Source organism: Sorghum bicolor, chromosome 4 (assembly GCF_000003195.3).
Source record: "Sorghum bicolor cultivar BTx623 chromosome 4, Sorghum_bicolor_NCBIv3, whole genome shotgun sequence".
NCBI lineage: Eukaryota > Viridiplantae > Streptophyta > Magnoliopsida > Poales > Poaceae > Sorghum > Sorghum bicolor.
Window position 1 is genome coordinate 7,929,546 of NC_012873.2, and position 22,600 is coordinate 7,952,145.

At 41.0% G+C, this 22,600-nt stretch overlaps 2 protein-coding genes across 3 annotated transcripts; both read left to right on the top strand.

Moving 5' to 3' along the window:
• Window positions 1,535-4,611, top strand: LOC8082958 (U-box domain-containing protein 34). 2 transcript variants are annotated; one of them, XM_021458927.1, is made up of 7 exons: window positions 1,536-2,091; window positions 2,194-2,483; window positions 2,572-2,673; window positions 2,832-3,001; window positions 3,080-3,260; window positions 3,374-4,123; window positions 4,199-4,611. In XM_021458927.1, exons 1-7 carry the CDS (start codon window positions 1,881-1,883, stop codon window positions 4,394-4,396), a joined length of 1,902 nt encoding a protein of 633 aa, XP_021314602.1. In that variant the 5' UTR covers window positions 1,536-1,880; the 3' UTR covers window positions 4,397-4,611. The 2 variants fall into 2 exon arrangements, with proteins under 2 accessions (XP_021314600.1, XP_021314602.1); XM_021458925.1 differs by having other exon boundaries at window positions 1,535-2,091; window positions 2,832-3,260.
• Window positions 20,346-22,389, top strand: LOC8073759 (allene oxide synthase 3). The gene has a single exon (XM_002451731.2). The coding sequence runs from the start codon at window positions 20,502-20,504 to the stop codon at window positions 22,077-22,079; it is 1,578 nt and encodes a 525-aa protein (XP_002451776.1). The 5' UTR covers window positions 20,346-20,501; the 3' UTR covers window positions 22,080-22,389.

Consider the following 22,600-nt stretch of genomic DNA (forward strand, 5'->3'; position numbering starts at 1 on the left):
CTCGGCTCCGCGTCCTTCCGCTGGTTCCGGAGGTGAGTTACTGTTTGTTGGCTTTTTTTTTCATTTTTGATTTTTGTAAGAAAAAGAAATGTCAAAACACTTGTCTAGCAAAAAAGGATCGAGCATTTTAGCTCACAATCATTTTTTTTTTAACATCGTCTTCCTCCCGTCGCATCCGTTCTTCCAATAATCCACACCCCTGACGCTGCGCAAACGTGGTGATGCCCCTGCCGCGGGCCGCGGCAGGATAGGGTCTCACCGAGTGCACACTGCTACCACCGCCATGGTCCCCTACCTTACTCGCCGGCCGCCTCCGCCAGCCGGTGTTATCCCTGCTGCCATCGCTAGGCCGGCGTGCCGCCATGGTGCCTCTTTAAAGTCTGCTGGATTCTAGATGAACTCCAATCCTGAATCCGAACCACTCCAGTCCCGAATCCGAGCTCTAACCTGGTCGGAGACGGGATTGAAGAAACTAGGAAAGATCAAAGAATGCAGGGACGTCAGACAAACACAACACCAGATCGGACGGATAGAAAATCAATGGTCTAAGTATATATTTGCTTTTTGGTGGTTCTTGTCCTTTCTAGCATTGAATTGATGGATTATGGCTATGGTTGGGGCATTGTCACTGTACAGTTTTGATTTTGATTTGATTAATGGTGGTCAATCAGACAGATCGGCTTCTTTTTTTGCTATAAATTTTACCTTTTTGGTTGAGGTTGGATTTGATAGGTGCACGGAGCAATGTCTTTAATCACGACTAAAGTTCATTTTTGGTAAGCTTTCAATAAAAAATAAATAAAAAAAACCTTTAATTTTGGCGAGATTAGTAGGTTTCGAGTCACTCATCTTCTGTTATGCATATACTGTATCATCATATCGATGTCTTCAGTTCCCCGAGGATCTTATGTCCGGCTTCAGTGATCTTCCTTCATCTCAAACTGCATTTCTATCATTCATCGTGACATTCTGACTGACTTAAATCACCAGCCAAATCTGTTTTGGTGGAAAAGTAGAATGGAGTTCATGTTTATTTATTACGCTACCTTTTCTCTCTTTGCCCATAGTTTTCTTTCCATAGTTTAGGATGAGGTTGGTTTATGATATATGATTGTTCAGGACAGGGGATCCAGTTTTTAGTAGTGTTAGATTTTAGGTCAGCTTAGACAAAGCTATCCAACTAGGGGGGCATTTTCCTCAATGCTGGGCAAGCCCGTCTAGCAAAATTGGTTCGGCGAGCTCATCCACCTTCTCTAATGTTAATCATGAGTAAACAAATTAGTGATAATTAGTATGTTGTGTTGTTAATTCTGATAGAAATATTGGTGTTGATCAATGTTTCTACATTGATATGCTAAAAAAATGTTTCTACATTGATAAGTGTATGGTTTGTTTGTCAGTAGACTAGGATTAGTGCTAATTAGCACAATTTGTTTTTAATATTAATTATCTTGATAAAATTAGTGTTGTAAGTGTTAGTATATAAGTAATTTTACTATTTTTAATTAAGATATATCAGTAATCAGCTATTCTCATCCCATCCACTCTCATTCATATAAAAAAATAAATAAAAATGGCTTGTTCTATCCGCTCAACTAAACACAAAACTTAGATAGCTATATGCCTATATCTATGTAAATATGGATAAGACCATCCTGTCCGACCTTGCCCGCAATCCAAACACACCTTGACTTTTGGGTGCACTTTGTTCTAGTGCTGGCTTCCACATTTGACTTATTGTCCTTGTTCTTCTCTATTGGATTTAGAAATGTTTTCCTGGTTGTCCATATAACTGCATCTAACTAATTCAGAGCCTGCATGATAATTCTGCTTTGCTTTTTTTTTTTTTTTACAAATTTGCATTTAATAATTTATCACCTATGCACATACCGATTAACAAAGATATTTTGTATGCATATATCATGATTTTTGCAGTAAGGCATTATTTGTCACATTGTCCATCTTGCAGGGTGCTGAGCATCCCAGATGTCCCTGGTACCGTCATTCAAGCTACGCAAAGTTCATGCAATGTATTTGTTGTGTCCAAACGGAGACTAATTATGAAACTCGCAAGATATCCTCAAAAGAGCGGTGCATTCTGAGTCTTAAAATCTTCTACCGCATATACTGCATCAATGTTTCCTTTTTCTTGTTTAATAACCTTATTTTGTCTTTGGGATATCAATTTTGCAGAGTCTAACACAAACTTGAGGATCGAGTCCATTAGCCATGAAACATTTGCACTATCACATAGGAGTTTACTGTTTGACAACTTTGCTAGTGATGAAGCACAATCAGATTCATTCTCCCAATCCCACAGCTCATATAGTGCTTCTAATGTTGTTCCAAGTTCAGAAAGTTCCGAACAAGTTGCTTCGGGAAGTTCAGGAATAAATGCCGCAGGAACACAAGGTAGTAAGAACTATGATTCTCTTAGCTCCTTGGGGGAAGCTCTGTGTGCTGCCTCAAACTCCAGCGAAGAGGTCAGATATATCGTTGCGCGCAAAAATTTGAGATGCATTTGTTTGCTTCCAGGACATGCTAAACATGTCTTTTTGACCTTACTTACAGTGCCAATCTACAGATGAAGTGTCCAAACTAAGGAAGGAGCTGCAGGAAACCTTAGTAGTCTATGATAAAGCTTGTATAGACCTCGTCAATGTTAAGAAAAAGGTTAGATTTTTTCCTGAATCTGTTTGTATCTTCATGATTTCTGATGCCAAATGACTATGATATTCAAATAGTGTACATTCTTTATGTTGTGCATAATCTCCACTGAATAACTTAAACTGTATAATCTAAATTTTGCTTCCATCCATCATATCACACAGATTCAGGTACTTTCTGTCGAGTGTTCTGAAGAGGCTAGGAAGGTGGAGCATGCACTAGAGTGGGAGGAAGCTTTGAAGCAGATGGTATCTGATGAGAAGGCGAAACAGCTGAAGGTCATCATTGAAGTTGAGCAAGCAAGAAAATCATTCACCCGAGAGGCTTATTCAAGGTACAAGACAGAAATGGCTACCAGCATGATCTCTCAGGATAAGGTGCAGATTGTTGATGCTATTTTGTCAAAGAGCAGAAGTTGCAGGCGGTATTCGAAGAAAGATATAGAGCTTGCCACTGATAACTTCTCTGAAGAAAGGAAGATTGGCGAGGGGGGTTATGGCAATGTGTACAGGTGCACCCTTGATCACACTGAGGTGGCTGTGAAGGTCATTCAGGAAGACTCCATTGACAAAACTGATGAGTTCTTGAAGGAGGTAGCTGATGATTCCTACGTTCCAAGATACCATTCAAAATTCACAGTACTGGAGTACTTTCTTATAAAACGAAAGTTGTCTGAAACAATTCGATTGTGTGATATTTTTTGCAGGTTGAGATTCTTAGCCAGCTTCGCCATCCCAACCTGGTTTTGTTGCTTGGTTTCTGTCCAGAAATTGGCTGTCTGGTATATGAATACCTGGAGAATGGAAGCCTAGAAGATCAGCTCTTCAACACCAAAGGGTGCCAACCACTGCACTGGTTCCTCCGGTTCCAGGTCATCTTTGACGTGTCCTGCGGACTCGCATTCTTGCACGCAAGAAACCCCGAGCCTATTGTCCACCGTGACCTGAAACCGGCCAACATCTTACTGGACAGGAACTACGTGGGCAAGATCGGCGACGTCGGTTTCGCAAAGCTCATCTCTGATCTTGTGCCCGACTGGCAAACCGAGTACAAGGAGACGATCGTCGCCGGCACACTGTACTACATGGACCCTGAGTACCAGCAGACCGGCACCGTTCGTCCCAAATCTGACGTGTTCGCGCTGGGAGTTGTCATCCTGCAACTCCTTACCGGCAGACGCCCAAATGGGCTCATTGTTAGCGCAGAAAACGCTGTGAGAAATGGCAGGCTCTCTGACATTCTCGACAGGTCTCAGACTGATTGGCCGCTTGATGAGGCAGAGATGTTTGCCAGGCTCGGATTGAGATGCACGGCATTGAAATGCAGGGATAGGCCTGATCTTGAGTCAGAGGTGCTGCCGAAACTCGATGAGATTCTGCACAGGATAACTTCTGCTGTCAATTTGAGAAACCCAAAACTGAGTGTACCAAGTCACTTCATCTGTCCTATAACACAGGTAACTCGTGTGCAGAATTTGAATCGGTTTCAGCTCTCTTTAGCTTGTGCTTACCGAAATGGAATTTGGGTGCAGGAGTTAATGGAGGATCCTCATGTCGCCGCAGATGGCCACACCTACGAGCATTACGCGATCAGAGCTTGGCTCAAGAGGCACAAGACATCGCCTGTTACGAGGAGGAAGCTGCCGAATTCGTCCATAGTCCCGAACCATTCCTTGCGTGCCGCGATACAGCAGTGGAAGTCACAATTACCAGCTCAGACAAACGAGTGAAATGGGAGTCAGGTTCATATCTCTTCTTGATTCAGCTGTTAATAGTGGTGAAATTGTTTTCGCGAACACGCAAGAAGCCTTTGCTTTTCGGATGTTAACTTGTTCAAAACCTGTAAATGAGAAAGGGGCAGCTGTAAAGCAGAGAATCACGAAGGATAATTTTGTAATTGGAGTGATAGGTTTTGTGGCCATAATAATGGTCATCAGTTTTGGAATAGAGCAAGCTTAAATGGCTTCTTGCTATTTATATTACTCTCCCTCACCAAATCTCTGTTCAGCCCATGCTGCGGCATAAAAAGTTTTAGTGTAAGCTCGTCACACCGGTTTCAAGAATAAAATCGAATTTATTCATACACGCAATAAAAATATCACTGATATATTGCAATGTTTATTACATAAATGATAATTTTATTATAAAATGACTAAAGGGTCTAAAAGAAAGTTTCATAAAGTTCATCTTGTCAAAATAGCTGGGTGGGGTAGCAGAATTCACCTCTCCCCACTCTCGATGTACACCAGCCTGGGCCTTGTTTAGTTCACCCTGAAAACCAAAAAGTTTTCAAGATTCTCCGTCACATCGAATCTTATGACACATGCATGAAACATTAAATATAGATGAAAACAAAAACTAATTACACAGTTTAGCTGTAAATCACGAGACGAATCTTTTGATCCTAGTTAGTGCATGATTGGATAATATTTGTCACAAACAAACGAAAGTGCTACAGTACCGAAAACTTTTCACTTTTCAGAACTAAACAAGGCCCTAATATCAACACCGTGTTTAGAGAAACTCCATCTTGTCAAAATAGCTGGGTGGGGTAGCAAGGGGACAAAGAGGAAAGGATTGGGTTGGTTGAATAGATTTGGACCCAAAACAAAATGAAGGTCTTTATAAATCTCAAACCCTCTTTTAAACATATTTTATAATCTTTTTTAAACTCTATTTTGAAACAAATTTGAATCCCTTTTTAAGTACCAAAGTACACTTGTTGTTTAAACTTAATTTTGAAATAAAATTTGGAATAATTTAAACTACATTTTAAAGCATTAAATTTAGAATAGTTTTTGAAAATACACTTTCTATCTTTATTTTGAAAAAGAATAAAAACCTATCAAATCTTAAATGGATTTTAAATCTATTTTTTAACACAATTAAATGTAAGGGCATGAATGTAAACCAAACAACTAAGATTAAATCATAAAAGTTTACAAAATCACATTTGCACGGTTTAAATTATCAAAAAACTATTTAGATCTTAGAAAAATTTATAAATCATACTTCATAGAAGATCAATTCATATAAAAAACCGCTTGTAGGGGAAATTGCAGAATCCTTGACAGGCGCACATGTCAAGCGTCGGTTGGACCAAAGCTTTTGAGCCTTTTAGGTCTACTACTAGGAACATATTTTATTTAGTGTTTTTTATTCAAAGCCTAAAATATAAATGTTTCTGTGCATAATTAATTTAAAAATTCATGTTTTATATAAAATCGTTAAATGAGATAGCTTTTGGAGGAGGTCTCGCTAAATGCCATAGCCTATTAGTTTAAACATTGGTTTACAGGGTTTTCTAGTCATTAACAACAACCGCTTTTCTATGTATGTTTTGCTTATGCGTTGTCCACCAAGTTAGTGAATACACCAAAGTTTGACTCATCCTCGACCAATTAGCCTAGCCCACCCCCGCATGGGGATCGAGTCGAGTTGGTAAGGGTACCTAGGGCTCATATAGTCCACATCGGTCTTCTTTGATAATGACTGATAAACATATATTTATGGTAGCCACCTCAGAAAAATTGTTCGTCGGGAGCATTTGAGCGAATTCAACTTGCTCTTGGGATAAAGTTTCAATTTTCTCTGCAATGTTGAGCAGCAGAAAGAGATATAAGATTATCGCAGTCACTAGGGATGGATATCCCTGATGTAGGATACAGGTTTGTTTGGATCCCTTCCTCTAAACTTTGAAGATCTAAAAACTTTAGACCGATTAACTCTGTTTTGAGATTTAAAGCTCTAAATTAAGGTGCACTAAAGTTTAGAGCTAACTAACCTTATGCCCTATTAGTGTTTAGATTTAGAGGAGAGGATCCAAAATCTCTGTTCGCTTGACCTTATCATTCAAATCAACTGGCTATAAAATAATATTTTTCTCTTATAACAAATCAGCATAAGTCCGCCGCTGGCGTGGAGCATCCGCGCGCTTGCCAGCCGCGATCATCAGCATAGACAACTGGACGCATGAAGCGGTGCCAGATACTCAGCACGGAAGGAACAATTAAGGAAGATGAACATGGACTAGGATTGGTTCAGCCAATAGTGTGCTCTTTTGCTGCACGCCAATCATGGACTGTAATGATTGCGCGGCAAAAAAGAATGAGAACATGGCTACAAGTAATTCGATTCTACGGGATATGAATAGTGGCTATTGTTCTACTTCCTCCATGACAGGAAGAATACGATTCTAAGTTTAAAACAAGTTAAATCTTCTCAAGTTTAATTTAACCTATTTTATAGGAAAATATCAATAGTTATATCTTCAAATAAATTCATTTCATAATTAATCTAATGATATTTATTTGATTAAAAGTACTAGTACATTTTCAATCAAAATTGGTATTATTTGACTTCATAAAAAGAACTGTAGTTTTTTTAAGGAAAGAGAGATCAGTTCTAGCCCATAATATCAACCGTTGGCGGCGGCAGCCACAAAGGAGAAATTGGAGGACAGAAAAAGGATTATGTGATAGATCCATTTTTATCTATTTTTAGAAGTATATTATAGAAATAGTTGGAGAAAGATAACAAATTTAAGTGTACTGTTTTAAACGTGATTCATGAAGTGATTTTTTAGCTCTTGAAAATACTCTAGAGAACCAGCATACTTGGCGGCCTTGTTTAGTTTCTAAAATTTTCCAAGATTCTCTGTCACATCGAATCTTGCGGCACATGCGTGAAGCATTAAATATAGATAAAAAAGATAACTAATTGCACAGTTTATCTGTCATTTGCAAGACGAATCTTTTAAGCCTAGTTAGTCTATGATTAGATAATAATTACCAAATAGAAACAAAAGTGCTACAGTAGTGAAACCCAAAATTTTTCGCGAACTAAACAAGGCCTTAGTTTGGGTCATGAATATCGTCACATAATTAAATCGCCATTATTTTTCATAGTACTAATTGTTAAATATTATTTGGGCTTTTTTGACCCATATACTATTTGATCATATTTAATTCTAGGACCCGTAATAAATGCAAACGGTTTAATACCGGATTGATTATTAACTCTGTGTTAACTCAACTTAAATAGGCGGCTTGTAATAGCTCCTATAAAGAAGTTGAGGAAGGAAAAAAGGGTGCCACACGCATGCACCCGTGGCGAGCGTGACGCGCGTGCGCATACGTTTTGCCTGCGCGCACAACACAACACATCCGGTCTCTCCGGAACCCGACGCCTTGCATCGAGACACCTGCTCGTGTGTGCGGGCAATCAGTTTTTTGGAAGCATCTTCCGCGACTGCTCGCTTTCTCGGATTGACGACATCGACTACTTTCTGGTGACTGCTTGGATAGCGGACATCTTCTTCCTCGGACCATCTTCATCTTCTTCTTGGTGATAAGTGCACTCGATAAAAGTATGTCGACAAATATATCATTTGCACCACCGCTAAGGAGTTATGGGATGCGCTTGAGACCAAGTTTGAGGTTTCTGATGCTAGTAGTGAGTTGTATCTCATGGAGCAGCTTTTTGATTACAAAATGGTGGGTAACCTTCTGTGATTGAAGAAGCACATGAGATACAGGCACTAGCAAAAAAACTCAAAAAATTCTCATGTGTGTTGCCTGAGAAGTTGTGGCCGGCGTTATAATCGCTAAGTTGCCGCCGACGTTATAATCGCTAAGTTGCCACCTTCTCTAAAACACAAGAGGAAAGAGTTTGGTCTTGCCGAATTTATGGGAACTTTTGATGTTGAGGAGAAAATGAGAACAAAAGACACACATGGGAAAGACATTGAGTCTTCTAGTGCCAATGTGGTGCAGAAGAAAAAACAATATGCATTCCGTAACAAGAAAAAGAACAAGCAAGAGAACAAGCAAGGGACAAATCCAAAGCCAAAGCAAAGAACAACTTTTAAGAAGAAAAAGGCAGATGGGGGATGCTTTGTTTACGGTAGCGATGACCATTGGACAAGTTCTTGCCCAGACCACAAATTCAAGCGAGAAGAGAAAAAGTCAGTGAACATGATTGTTAGCAAGGCTGAAGGAATTATTTACCCACTGTTTTTTCAGTCTGTCATTCACCTAAGTGGTGGATGGATACTGGGCTAATGTACATGTATGTGCTGACATCTCTTTGTTTTCTTCTTATCAGCCCAGCGATTCTTGGTGTTGGTACGATCATTCTGAAGTTCACTTCGGGAAAGACGATACTGATGAAGAACATGCAGCATGTCCTCTCTATCAAAAAGAATCTAGTTAGCGGCTCTCAGCTTTGCATAGATGGATACAAAATTATCTTTGAAGCCAATAAAGTTATAATTTCTAAGTTTGAAACTTTTATTGGTAAAGGTTATGATTGCGGAGGCTTGTTCCACTTATCTATGCTCGATGTGTGTAATAAAGTTATGAACCATACTATTATTTTGAATGAGTCGAATATTTGATATTCGTGATTTGGTCATGTTAATTTTGGTTGTTTAACGTGGCTACCAAATATAAATTTAATCTTAAAATTTAATTTAGTCAGAGGTTCTAAGTGTCATATGTGCGTGCAATCCAAGCAACCTCGCAAGCCTCATAAGGCTGCAGAGGCGAGGAACATGGCACCGTTAGAACTAATCCATTCCGATCTATACGAGATGAATGGTGAGATGACTAAAGGTGGCAGACGATACTTCATTACTTTTATGGATGATTGTACTAGATTTTGTCATGTGTACTTACTTAAAACAAAGGATGAAGCATTATATTATTTTAAGACCTATAAAGCTGAAGTAGAAAACCAACTTGAGAGAAAAATTAAATATTTAAGGTCCGATCATGGTGGAGAATATTTTTCTAATAATTTTTCTATTTTCTGCATAGAACATGGAATTATTCATGAGAGGACACCGACATGCTCACCATAGTCTAATGGGATTGCCTAAAGAAAGAACCATACTCTAACAGAGATGGTTAACGTCATGTTAGAGACATCAGAACTATCTAATGAATAGTGGGGTGAGACGGTCCTGACAGCATGTCATGTCCTGAATAGAGTTCCTACAAAAAAATAAAGAAATCACATCATTTGAGGAATGGGAAAAAAGAGACTAAATATCTCCTATTTGCGAATTTGGGGTTGTTTGGCTAAAGTAAATGTGCCAATAAACAAGAAACACAAAGTTGGACCTAAAACTGTTGACTGTATTTTCCTAGGTTATATTGCTAACAGCGTAGGGTATAGGTTTTTAATTATAAATTCTGGGGTACCTGACATGCATGTTGGTACTATAATGGAATCTAGAGACGCAACATTCTTTGAAAGCGAATTTCCTATGAAAAGTGCACCTAATATTTCTAGTCATGAATCTATAAATATCCATGAGCAATTTATTCCGATAGAACAAACTGAGGAACCTCATGTTCACTATCCTGAGGAGGATGATAATATTGTCACTTGAAAGAGCAAAAGATAGAGGAAAATAAAGTCTTTTGGAGATGACTATATTGTGTACCTCGTGGATGATATCCCAACTACCATTAAAGAGACATTTTCTTCTCCTGATCTTGACCTATGGAAGGAAGCTATAAGGAATAAGATGGATTCAATAATGTCTAATGGAACTTGAGAAATTGTTGAACGGCCTTATGGGTGTAAACCTATAGGTTATAAATTGATGTGCAAGAAAAAGCTTAGGCCTCATGGTACAATTAAGAGGTACAAGGCTAGGCTTGTGGCTAAGGGTTATACCCAAAGAGAAGGGGAAGATTTTTTTGATACTTATTCACCGGTTGCCCATTTGACTACAATTCGAGTGTTACTGTTCTTGGTTGTCTCTCATGGTCTTCTTATTCATCAGATGGATGTAAAGACAGCTTTCCTAAATGGAGAGTTGGAGGAAGAGATCTATTGGATCAGCCTGATGGATTTGTAACAAGTGGTGTGTAAGCTATTAAATCCTTATATGGCCTAAAATAAGCTCCAAAACAATGACATGAGAAGTTTGACAGAACTTTAACTTCTGTCGGCTTTGTTGTTAATGAAGCTAACAAATGTGCGTACTATCGGTTTGGTAGGGGTGAAGGTGTGATCATATGTCTGTAAGTGGATGATATACTGATATTTGGACAAGCCTTGATATGATCATGGAAGTTAAAGACTTTTTGTCTAATAACTTTGAAATGAAAGATTTAGGAGAAGCTGATGTTATTCTAAACATTAAGCTTTTAAGAGATGGCAATGGTGGGGTTACACTTGTACAATCCCACTATGGAAAAGATTTTAAGTCGCTTTGGTTATAGTGACTGTGAGTCTGCTCCTACGTCTTATGATCCTAGTGTGCTATTGAGGAAAAATCAAAGAATAGCAATGGATCAACTAAGATTCTCTCAAATTATAGGTTCACTGATGTGCTACGAGGCCTGATATCTCGTTCGCAGTTAGCAAACTTAGTCGGTTTGTGTCAAATCTGGGAGATATTCACTGGCAAGCTCTTGATAGAGTAATGCGCTATTTAACAGGTACTGTGAGCGCATTACTCTCTATACCGGATACCCTAAGGTATTAGAGGGTTATTATGATGCCAATTGGATATCTGATGCTGATGTTTTAAAGGCCACAAGTGGATATGTATTTCTGCTTGGAGGTGGCGTTGTTTCATGGAAGTCTTGCGAGCAGACTATCTTAACGAAGTCAACCATGGAAGCAGAACTCATAGCATTAGACACCACCAACGCTGAGGCCGAGTGGCTTCATGAACTCCTAATGGATTTACCGGTGGTTGAGAAATCTATACTAGCTATTTCCATAAAATGTGATAATCAGACTATGATCACGAAAATCAATAGTTCTAAGGACAACATAAAGTCCACAAGGCATGTCAAACGGTAACTAAAGACTATCAGAAAATTGAGAAACTCCAGAGTTATAGCGTTGGACTATATCCATACGTCTAAGAATCTGGCAGATCAATTCACAAAGGGACTTTCACGTAATGTGATCGATAGTGCATCGAGTGAGATGGGTTTGAGACCCACGTGAGGTCTACCTTGGTAGCAACATGTTCTATATGATCAGAGATCTCGTAAAGTAGAATAGTGAAACAAACCAGAAGTAGACTGTGAGGAAAGACCCTTTATTTAACTCATCTCAACTGTACTTCTTTCCGAAGTCTGTAAGGAAGGCTGGTCATATACCTAAATTTATTCCAAAGTGGCTTGTGAAGTGATAGATGTTGTCCTATAGAACATCTTTAAGGAATACATCTATATGAGTTTGACTGCTTGTCACAGTCTATGAGATCTGGGTGATCTCTAGATACTCATGAATGGGTCAGAAGTATGACTTATATGCTTCAACCAGAGGGGATGCTCTTGCAACCTAGTATGAGTTATGAGTTTAGATGAAACTTATTTTACACAAAACTTGCAATTTAAGGCATAGTCCATTGTTCAAGTTGTGACTAAGTGTAATCTTCATTCTAGGTGGAAGTTCAACTTAACAGTCTCTACTGAAACAACTAGTATATGAAACGACATGAAAATTTAAAAGCATTTCTATGTGCCCTAGAAGTAGGTGGGGATTGTTAAATATTATTTGGGCTTTTGGCTCATATACTATTTGATGATATTTAATTCTAGGACCCATAATAAATGCTATAATACAAAAGGTTTAATACCGGATTGATTATTGACTCTGTGTTAACTCAACTTAAATAGACGGCATGTAATAGCTCCTATATAGAAGTTGAGGAAGGAAAAAAAAAGGGTGCCACACGCGCGCGCCGCCGCCGCCGCCGCCGCCGAGCCGTGGCGAGCGTGTCATGTCGAGACGTGACGTGACGCGTGCGTGTGCATACGTTTTGCCTGGTGGAAAAGAAAAAAGATAAGAAATGGGATCTGACCGTTGTCTGGCTAAAGGCATTTGATGGTCATTGATTGCAATTTAATTAGACGTTTTCTTTCTCGCCTATATCTTTCATCCTCGCATCGCCTTTCCCTGCATGCACAACACAACACAACAAGTCCAGTCCATGTCGAGTTGCTCTTCCATATCGCCGACCTGAACCTCTGCGCGCACAGAGATCGGGAGAGTAGGCCTTCAGAACTCAACGTCTCACATCGAGACACCTGCTTGGGTGTGCGGGCAATCAGGTGTTTGAGGAACGTCTTCCACGACTGCTTGCTTCCTCGGATTGGCGACATCGACTACTTCCTGGTAACTACTCGGATAGTGGACATCTTCTTCCTTGGATCGTCTTCGTCTTCTTCCCGGTGATTCTGCATTGCGAACATCTATCTGCATCGACTGTGGTCCTCTACTTCAAGCAATGAACTATGTCGACTAGTGTGAATGGAGCCACCAGTGCCAAGGCACTGGTCCTTCCTCTGGGTATAATCCTAATTTTCAGTATGTCTACAGCAATTGCAATGTTTATCACTAGTCTGAGTAGCGATAAAATTGCACATGTGCATGTATATGCCACCACTTTGTTATTTGTATTTTTCTGGATTAAACCAAACATTAAAATGTTTAAATTTCTAACACTAATCATTGGCGTACTTCTCGCTGTTTCTGAATCTGAAGTTAGTTAATTCAATTATAGGTCTAATCTCTTCAAACAGTTATCTCTTCAAACAGTTTCGCGTCAGCATCGTTTGATTCTGATCCAGCTTTGAGTAGGCCGACACTGACCTGATGGATGATGACGATGGACCTGAAACCATAATATCTAGAAATATTATTTCCGAGCAACACATTATGAATTATCATTCCAATCACTGATTAATGTGAAAGTGTTCTTATACGCATGCATGGATCATGCAATAAACTTTAAAACGAAATGGGGCTGGTCTGAATCGAGAAGTCACTCATTTCAGGGAGATGCTCGTCATCTCTTTCTATGCCTAGTTCGCGAAAATTTTTGGTTTCGATTGTTGTAGCATTTTTGTTTGTATTTAACAATTATTGTCTAACCATAGACTAACTAGGCTTAAAAAATTCGTCTCGCAAATTACAGATAAACTATACAATTAGTTATTTTTTCATCTATATTTAATGCTTATACGTCCAAAGAATCGATGTGAGAAATTAAAAAAATGGAACTACACAAGACCTAACAGTATGGCGATATCAAAGCATAAGAAACCGTTGGAAATACAAATTAGTCTCCAATGTTTATAACCAAGATCTTGGTTATAAACATTGGAGGCTAATTTGTATTTCCAACTGTTTATAGAACTCACCATTAGTCATGTGTACAAACTTGAAAACAAACTGCCATGCCTTTCTACTGACTCAATTAAATAAGAGTTTTTATTAGTTTCTCATTACCAAATGTCAAACAAATTTCTATGCACCAACCAAATGCAAGGTAGAAAAACGAATTGAACAATCCAAGTTCATTTCAGACTCCAAAATTGGATCATATAGAAATTCTCATCTTTCCAAAAACACATAGAACTATCCAGTTCAGCGTTTTTTCCAAGACTCCAGACACATAGGACCGCAGTGGTGTGACTTTCTAAAGGACCAGTTGCTATGTGCTAGACAGTTTTTAGAGACATCTAGCTCTGCATTTCTTTAGATCAACTATGTTTATTGGTACTTTATAGTCAAAACTTTTCTTCCCGTTTCGTTCTCCTTAGTGTTTTGGGTCCTTTACTGGTCGATTGATCGAATTGTGTAATAATTGGTCTGATTCTACCTTACGGTATAGATGAAACCGGGTATAAACTATCTTTTATCTAAAAAAATCCAAGTTTTGATCAAACAAAACATAAAAAAAGAAACTAAAAGTGATAATTTTTACATAAAAATATATACTTAAAAGATGATGAAGACCTCCGTACACCATTCCATATTTTCCAAACTCATCTTGGTCGTGTCGGCAAGCAGAGAGCAGCAAAACCTTACAATCCCTTGCCATACCGCTTGACCATGCCGCCAAATGGAGAGGCTATGCGCGGGAAGCCCAGAAATTAGTTGTGATCTACTATATATTTTTTTTTTAGGAATCTACATATGGACCTATGTATATGTACAGAATAGAGACCCCTTCCATGAGAAGAAAAACTTTTTTTTTGATGGTTCTTGATGTTGTACTGAATCTGTTGCAACTGCGTCTCAACAATCCTCAATTCTTTCCAGGCCATCGATTATGCAATTGCGATGGTTCTTTGATATCGTCATATAATTAAATCACCATGATTTGTCGTATTAATTAATTATTGGTATACTTCTCGATGATTCTGAATTAGTTAATCCAATTATGAGTTTATCCAAACAGTGCCGGAGGGCTCGTGGTTCGCGTGGGCATCGTTTGATTCTGATCGATCTTTGAGTAGGTCGACTGATCCATAATATCTGGTAACGGGGTGGACCTGCTGAGACCATATGTATGCATGCGAGTGGGCGACGGGGTGGACCTGCTGAGACCTAATATCTGGTAATTTAATATTATCTCCGAGCAACACATTATTATGAATAATTACGACTCCATTCACTGTTTAATGTGAAAGTTTTCTTATACGCATGGCATGCAACTCCGAATTCGAAATGGGGCCGGTCTGAATCGAGTTAGGAAATCGACAAGTTCTTGTTTAGATCTAAAAAATTTTGAATTTTGATACTATAGTATTTTCGTTTTTATTTGATAAAAATTATCCAATCATAAAGTAATTAGAGTTAAAAGATTCGTCTTGTGATTTACAGACAAACTGTGTAATTAGTTTTTGTTTTTATCTACATTTAATACTTTATGCATGTGCCGTAAGATTTGATATGACGAAAAATCTTGAAAAGTTTTTTATTTTTGGGTGAACTAAACAAGTCGAGAAGATGGTCGTCATCTCTTTCTATGCCAGCTGCCGGTAGGTGAGCAGTATATTTTGAATCGCGTGTATTTCTTATAGTCAAAGAACTCAAAAGTAATTTGGTGGAGAATTAGCTCATTTTAGATGCGAAAAAGTCAACTTAATAACCCCCGCCCCTACAACTATTGGCTGTAGTCTACTATACTTCTTCACATATAAAACTAGTTATTCTACCTCTTAAACTAGTAAACCATATCTAAATAACTCTGTATGATCGTTTCGAGGGTGGTTTCGCTACTATAACAATAAAAAAAATCTATATAACCACCCTCCTAATATATCAAAGGTTGAATGTATAACGCCTTTAACTACAAAATGTGATACCCGTGGAGTGACCACAACCGACATCTTGTCTCTTGCTCAACCTCTCGACACTAATCAATGACATTGAGCTCAAGCATCGTCTAGCCCTTCCCACATCCTCCATCAGGTTGTCCTTCAGTTTTTAAGTAGCTAAGGAGGAAAAGGCAAGAGGAGTCGAGGATGTGGGAGGGGATCAGATGGTAAGGGAGCAGGCGCAGTGCTTAATGCCTTCTAGGACTGCTGTGAGGTGGAGTAGGAGTCAGTGTGGTGCTCGTCGGATGGTAGCGCAAACCTAAGTAGAGAGAGGAAGGCAACTAATGGGCTTGTGCGAATATGGGTGCTTAGGCAAGTGTGGTAAGAGACAGTGTTCAAACGACCCTATATACCATTCTGGGGTCATTTGGACACTATTAGATGGTTGAAAAGTGTTACAATATCAAGTTTTATAGTTAAGGAAGTTATATAGTCAACCCTGGATATATTATGAGGTTATATAGATTTTTTTTAATATGTCACATGAATGAAACGCTTTAAAATCACATTGGGGGTCATTTAGAGTGCTTTTAATAGTTTATTGGTAGAATACATTATTTTAAAGTAAGGGGTGAAGTAGTAGACAACTATCAATAGTTTGGGAGTTAAATAGACCTTTTTCCTTTTAGATGAACTAATGTGTCATGAATTAATTCCTCAAATTTAATATAATATCCCCCTTCCTCATCGAATTACTAATTATTAGTTTGTGAGGAACGAGACAACAATAGATCCACTCATTTTATTTTATAAACCAAATTAAAAACTTTAGAGTAAAATGATAATAAACTACTTCAATTCGCAAATCAAACACCCTCAAAGTGTCTTTTCGTGGCTTGCTTGCATGCTTCAGGGATCTCACGTTTGTGTCATCTACTCCCTTTGTTCCACGATGTATTTACTTTCTATACATAGTTCTAGTTCTTGTGTAGTTGCTCTCGTAATTAGTTGGTTTGTGTAGCCTGCTAGTTATCTTCTTACTTGTGTAGCTAAAAGTAGCTCCTGTTGCATGACTAATTTGGCTTGTGTAGTTAAGTAATTTGCCTTGTTATTGAGCATGACTAGTGAGCTTAGAAGCTTCGTGCTCTTACTTGCTAAGTTGTGTAGGAGCTCATCGGTGTGCAAAGTATATTAGTGACATAGGTTTGTGTGACCTTACTCTAAAAATTGGTTAGGTGAACTCTTGTTAAGGCGACATCTTGTTTACTTGTTTAGGATCATTTACAAGGTGCTAGAGAACTTAGATAGAGGAGTTGTCGGCATCTGGATACGTGATCCAGGCACTAATGAGTAACGAATTTGCGTGCCCCTAAACCTAGATGGTGATGCAAGGACACAAGAGATTTATACTGGTTCGGGCTAACGCTGCTCTACATCCACTGTGGGGGTCGAATCTTGTATTGTCTTGCACCTGAAGTGCTTGTAGTAGGGGGATGAAAACGGATCGGATACGGACGGATATCACTGATATCATATTTGTTTTCATATTTTTGGTCGGATTCGGATTCGAATACGGATAATATCAACCATGTCGGATAAGATATGATTGGATGTCGACATCACAAATATACGATTTAATTATTCGGATACGGTTTCGGATGTTGAATATTCGGACTCGAATACGGACAGATCTAAACCTCTCTAAACGAATTCGGTCTCGAATACGGTCGGAAAATATCCGTACCGTTTTCATCCAAGCTAGCTGCGAAAGAGGGAAGTAGTCCTAGGTCTGGGCTTTGTGGGTGGCAGAGTGCTCGTGTGAGTTCTCTGGAATGTGATGGATTGTGTGTTGGTTGTTGTGTTGATCGTGTTCGATCTGTCTCTAGTCAATGCCCTGCCTCCCCTTTTATAGCCTCAAGGAGAGGCATGTTTTACATGGGTAAGTCTGAGTTTCTACTCTAGTACACAGAGAGATTACGACGTCGGGACTATAGTTGCTGGTCATCGCATCCTTGAGGTAATGACAGCGGCGTGGTCGTCCCTATTAATCATGGGGGTCGTCCTTCGTGTTGTGGATCTTCATGTGCTGCCCTTTAGTCGTCTTGTCGAGCCCTGTTTCGGGTCGTGGCAATCCTTCGCGAGGCCTCGTCCCTTGTCATGCGTTGCGGAATAGTGACCGCTGGGTTATGGCAACAGTGTCGGAATTTGATATCTCTCATCCCATCCTTCGTCCGGCCGTACTCACAGTGATGGAGATAAGGCGTATTAGAAACATAAGTTGTTTGAATAGTGGGGGCCATTCCCTGCCGTAGCATGGGTGGATTCATGGTTCACGTCGCGTTCGCAGTACGATTGCCATGCGTGGGAAGCCTGGCATCGAGACCGGGGCTCGGGCGAGGCGCTGATTGCGCTCGAGACCGGAGCTCGGGCGAGGCGCTGGTTGCGCTTGAGACCAGGGCTCGGGCGAGGCGCTGATTGCACTCGAGACCGGGGCTCGAGCGGGTCATGGGCCGTGCTCTGCTCAACTGGGCCTCCCGGAGAGGAAGTGGGTTCTGTTAATCTTAAGGCCTCCTTCTGCCGTTTTTCCTCTCTTAATTAGGGTATTCCGGTCATGGTACGCGACAGGAGTGTAGGAGTGTAGTCTTAGCTAGATCGATAGTTTTAATTCCGTACTTGTTTTGGTTAGCTGGCGGGATAATTTTTTTAGAAATGACTATTCACTTTTCATAAATTACGGTCCCATCATTTTAAATTTGAAACGAGTTAACAAAGGAATGATCACCTCTGACCAGATTTTGGTCAACTGCCGAGAACTGGATCGGCCAAGGATCGAGCAGCTAGCTTGACTACTAGTATAGTCGGGTTGATGTCAGCTGAGGAAACTCTGGATGAGATTGGACACTGATCAGCACAAAACCTAACTAATCCGTCACTGTCATGAATGGTGAACATGCATGTACTCCATCCGTCTCAAAAAGATCGTTGCTGCTGATTTTCAGGCATCTTATTTGACTATTCATTTTATTAAAAATTTTTATATAAATATCATTTATTTTCACATGACTTATTTGATCATTAGAGATATTTTAATAATAATTTATCTATTTTAGAATTTGCACAAAATTTTTGAACAAGATGAGCAATCAAATATGATTGGTCAAAGTCAACAACAAGAGTTTTTTTAAACGAAAAAAAGTAGATAATTGTATTCGTCCTATGGCATGCCGCACGGAGGCTGACCTTCTAGAAGCCGCAGGCAGACAGTTTTTATTTAGCTGGTCATCCGTGCATGTATGCCTTCCGAATCCTTGTGTGTAGAGACTAGAGAGTACTCAAGTGCGTGGCTTATATATGATACCATGATACCAAATACTCTACCCGTCCTGAAATAAAGCACATTATACCTTCTACAATTTATATTAAAATACAATGCATTTTACATAATGATAACTTCTAAAATTTATATTAGAATACAATACATTTTACATAATGACTATGATTCAATTTGATAAGGTTTGTTAAAAGAAAAGCCATGATTTGAGAAAAAACTCTATGAAATAATCTATGGGTATATGTGTCATTTAAATGTTTTCTTAAGTTGTCTTCAAATTTTTAGAATGCAATGTATTATAGGATAGAGGAAGTAATTATCATTACATGTTTCTTATTTATATTTTCATAATGTACTACTCTCTTCATCCAAAAGTATAAGTCATTCCAAGAATCTTGAAGAGTAAAGCATTTTAAGTTTGACCAAAATTTAAGAAGTACAAAGATTTATGATATTAAATATATTTAATATGAAAGTATAATTAATAAAGAATCTAATGATACTCAGTTGATATCACAAATGTATTATCTTATAATATAAATTTGATCAAACTTGAGATAGTTTGACTCTGCAAGATTATTAGAAAGACTTATAATTTATGATAGATAGAGTATATTATAAATTTTTGTAATTTTTTTTATAATTTTAGTTAAATAAACTTGACTCTCCGAGAAGGTCTAATATGGTACACCTCTTGTATACCTCGCAAGTGAAGAAGGCTTAAAAAATCTAATCCCTTGATTTTATAAAAATAAAATTAATTATAAAGTCAAGAAAAGCATCTTCACCGGTTACTGCCGGTTGATATCAGTGCATGCACTCTTTTTTTTTTTTGAAACACAGTGCATGCACTCTTGTAATCACGGTGCGATCGCGTTTCCAAACAAGTTGCATGCAATGTTTTTTTTAAAAAAATAACCTGCATGCATGCCGGCCGGGCGTGACAACGGGGACAAGGAGAGTACAGACTAATATAAGTAAATTTTATTAGTCGCAGGTGGGTCAAACATATACATATGGCTATGTTTGGTTCGCTTATAGTTAAACTTTAATCACTTTAGTAGTTAAAGTTTTAAAAACATTGACTAAAAAGAGCTAAAATAGTTTAGTTTATTAGTCACTCAAGAGTAGCTAAAATAATTTTAGGTAGCTAAAATTTAGCCAGAGGAATCAAACGGAGCCATAATAATTGCATATACAAACTTAAAAATATGCCTTCCAAATCCTTGTGTGTAGAAACTAGAGACTAGAGAGTACATTGCTCTGCTATATGCCTATATAGCAGCAGTATAGCACACGCCCAAGTCCGCGGCTTTTTTATTGCTTATTGATATTGAAAAACACGCGCAGTACGTACGTGGACTATCCGAGGCACTAAAAACGGTGTCCTGCTGCGCTCTCTGCTTCCCAGTCCCAGCCATGGCATCCAAACGAGCCAACGCCGCCGGCGACGAGCAGCCGAAGCTGTCGCCTTCTGGCCTCCCGGTCCGCGAGATCCCGGGAAGCTACGGCGTGCCTTTCTTCTCGCCGCTGCGCGACCGCCTGGACTACTTCTACTTCCAGGGCGCGGAGGAGTACTTCCGCTCCCGCATCGCCAAGCACGGCGGCGCCACCGTCCTGCGCGTCAACATGCCGCCGGGCCCTTTCCTCTCCGGCGACTCCCGCGTCGTCGCCGTCCTCGACGCCCGCAGCTTCCGCGTCCTCCTCGACGACTCCCGCGTCGACAAGGACGGCACGCTCGACGGCACCTTCATGCCCTCCCTCGCGCTCTTCGGCGGCCACCGCCCGCTCGCGTTCCTCGACGGCGCCGACCCGCGCCACGCCGCGCTCAAGCGCGTCATGATCCGCCTCGCCGCCGCGCGGATGCACCACGTCGCGCCTGCGTTCGGCGTCGCCTTCGCCGCCACGTTCGACGCCGTCGAAGCCGAGCTCGCGTCGTGCGCCGGCGCCGCCTCGGAGTTCAACAAGCACAACATGCGCCACATGCTGGACTTCACCTGCGCCGCGCTGTTCGGCGGCAAGCCGCCGAGCAAGGCCATCGGCGACGGCGCGGCGGCGAAGGCGTACAAGTGGCTGGCCTTCCAGCTCCACCCGCTCGCCAGCAAGGCCATCAGGCCGTGGCTGCTGGAGGAGCTGCTCCTCCACACCTTCCGCCTGCCGCCCTTCCTGGTGCGCCGCGACTACGCCGAGCTGACGGCCTACTTCGCCGACGTCGCGGCGGGCGTCCTCGACGACGCCGAGAAGCAGGCCGAGGCCGACGACCCGGGCGCCGCCGCCGTCCCCGTCCCGCGCGACGAGCTCCTCCACAACCTCGTCTTCCTCGCCATCTTCAACGCCTACGGCGGGTACAAGATCTTCCTGCCGCACGTCGTCAAGTGGCTCGCGCGCAGCGGGCCGGAGCTGCACGCCAGGCTCGCCGCAGAGGTCCGCGCCGTCGTCCCACGGCCGGGCACGACGATCACCCTGTCGGACGTGGAGAAGATGCCGCTGGTGAAGTCGTTCGTGTGGGAGACGCTGCGGATGAACCCGCCGGTGGAGTTCCAGTACGGGCGGGCGCGGCGGGACACGGTGGTGGAGAGCCACGACGCGGCGTACGAGGTGAAGAAGGGCGAGCTGCTGTTCGGGTACCAGCCGCTGGCGACGCGCGACGAGCGCGTGTTCGGCCACCGCGGCCGCGAGTTCGTCCCGGACCGGTTCGCCGCCTGCTCCGACGACGACGAGCGGCGGCGGCTGCTGGAGCACGTGGTGTGGTCCAACGGGCCGGAGACCGGCGCGGCCACGGAAGGGAACAAACAGTGCCCCGGGAAAGACGCGGTGGTGGCGGTGGGGAGGCTGATGGTGGCGGAGCTGTTCCGTCGGTACGACACGTTCGTCGCCACCGTCGAGGAGTCCCCCGTGGAGCCGGTCGTCACGTTCACTTCGCTGACGAGGGCGGCGGCGGCTTCCTCCGCCGCTGCCGCGGGGGACCATGACAGCGTCGTCGTCGTCAAGCCCTGATCTGATCGATCATGCACAGTGCTGTGTACTGTACTGCTGTGTGTACAGTGTACTTTGTCTTTTGTGTGTGATACGTACTGCACGTACGTAGTCCCGTCATGTGCTTTTCTTATGATTTTGGGTGGCATTAGATCAATGGTGGACAACGACAAAATGTTTGATGGGGGCAATAAGAGCATTTCTAAATTATCTGTTGTAAATGTTACGAATTCAAAACATTTGCTACTGTGTGTCATGATTTTTTTTTTGAAATAAAACTGTGTGTGTCATGGTTTTTGAAATAAAACTTCATTTATTTTTCATTCTTCAAGTTGCAGTTCCATGTGTTTGATTGGTTGTTTAGCTGAATTATTAACTTTGTCCAAAAAAAAACAAACAAACAAGGTTGCATGTAGAGGCAGGAGATAATTCTCTCTTTTTTTTCCTTTCTTTTCTTTTTTGAGCTACATTCCACAAGTCGCAAGTGTTCGCATGAGTAATGAGCATGTGAGTGGTTGTTCCCAAGTCCCAACCACACTTGC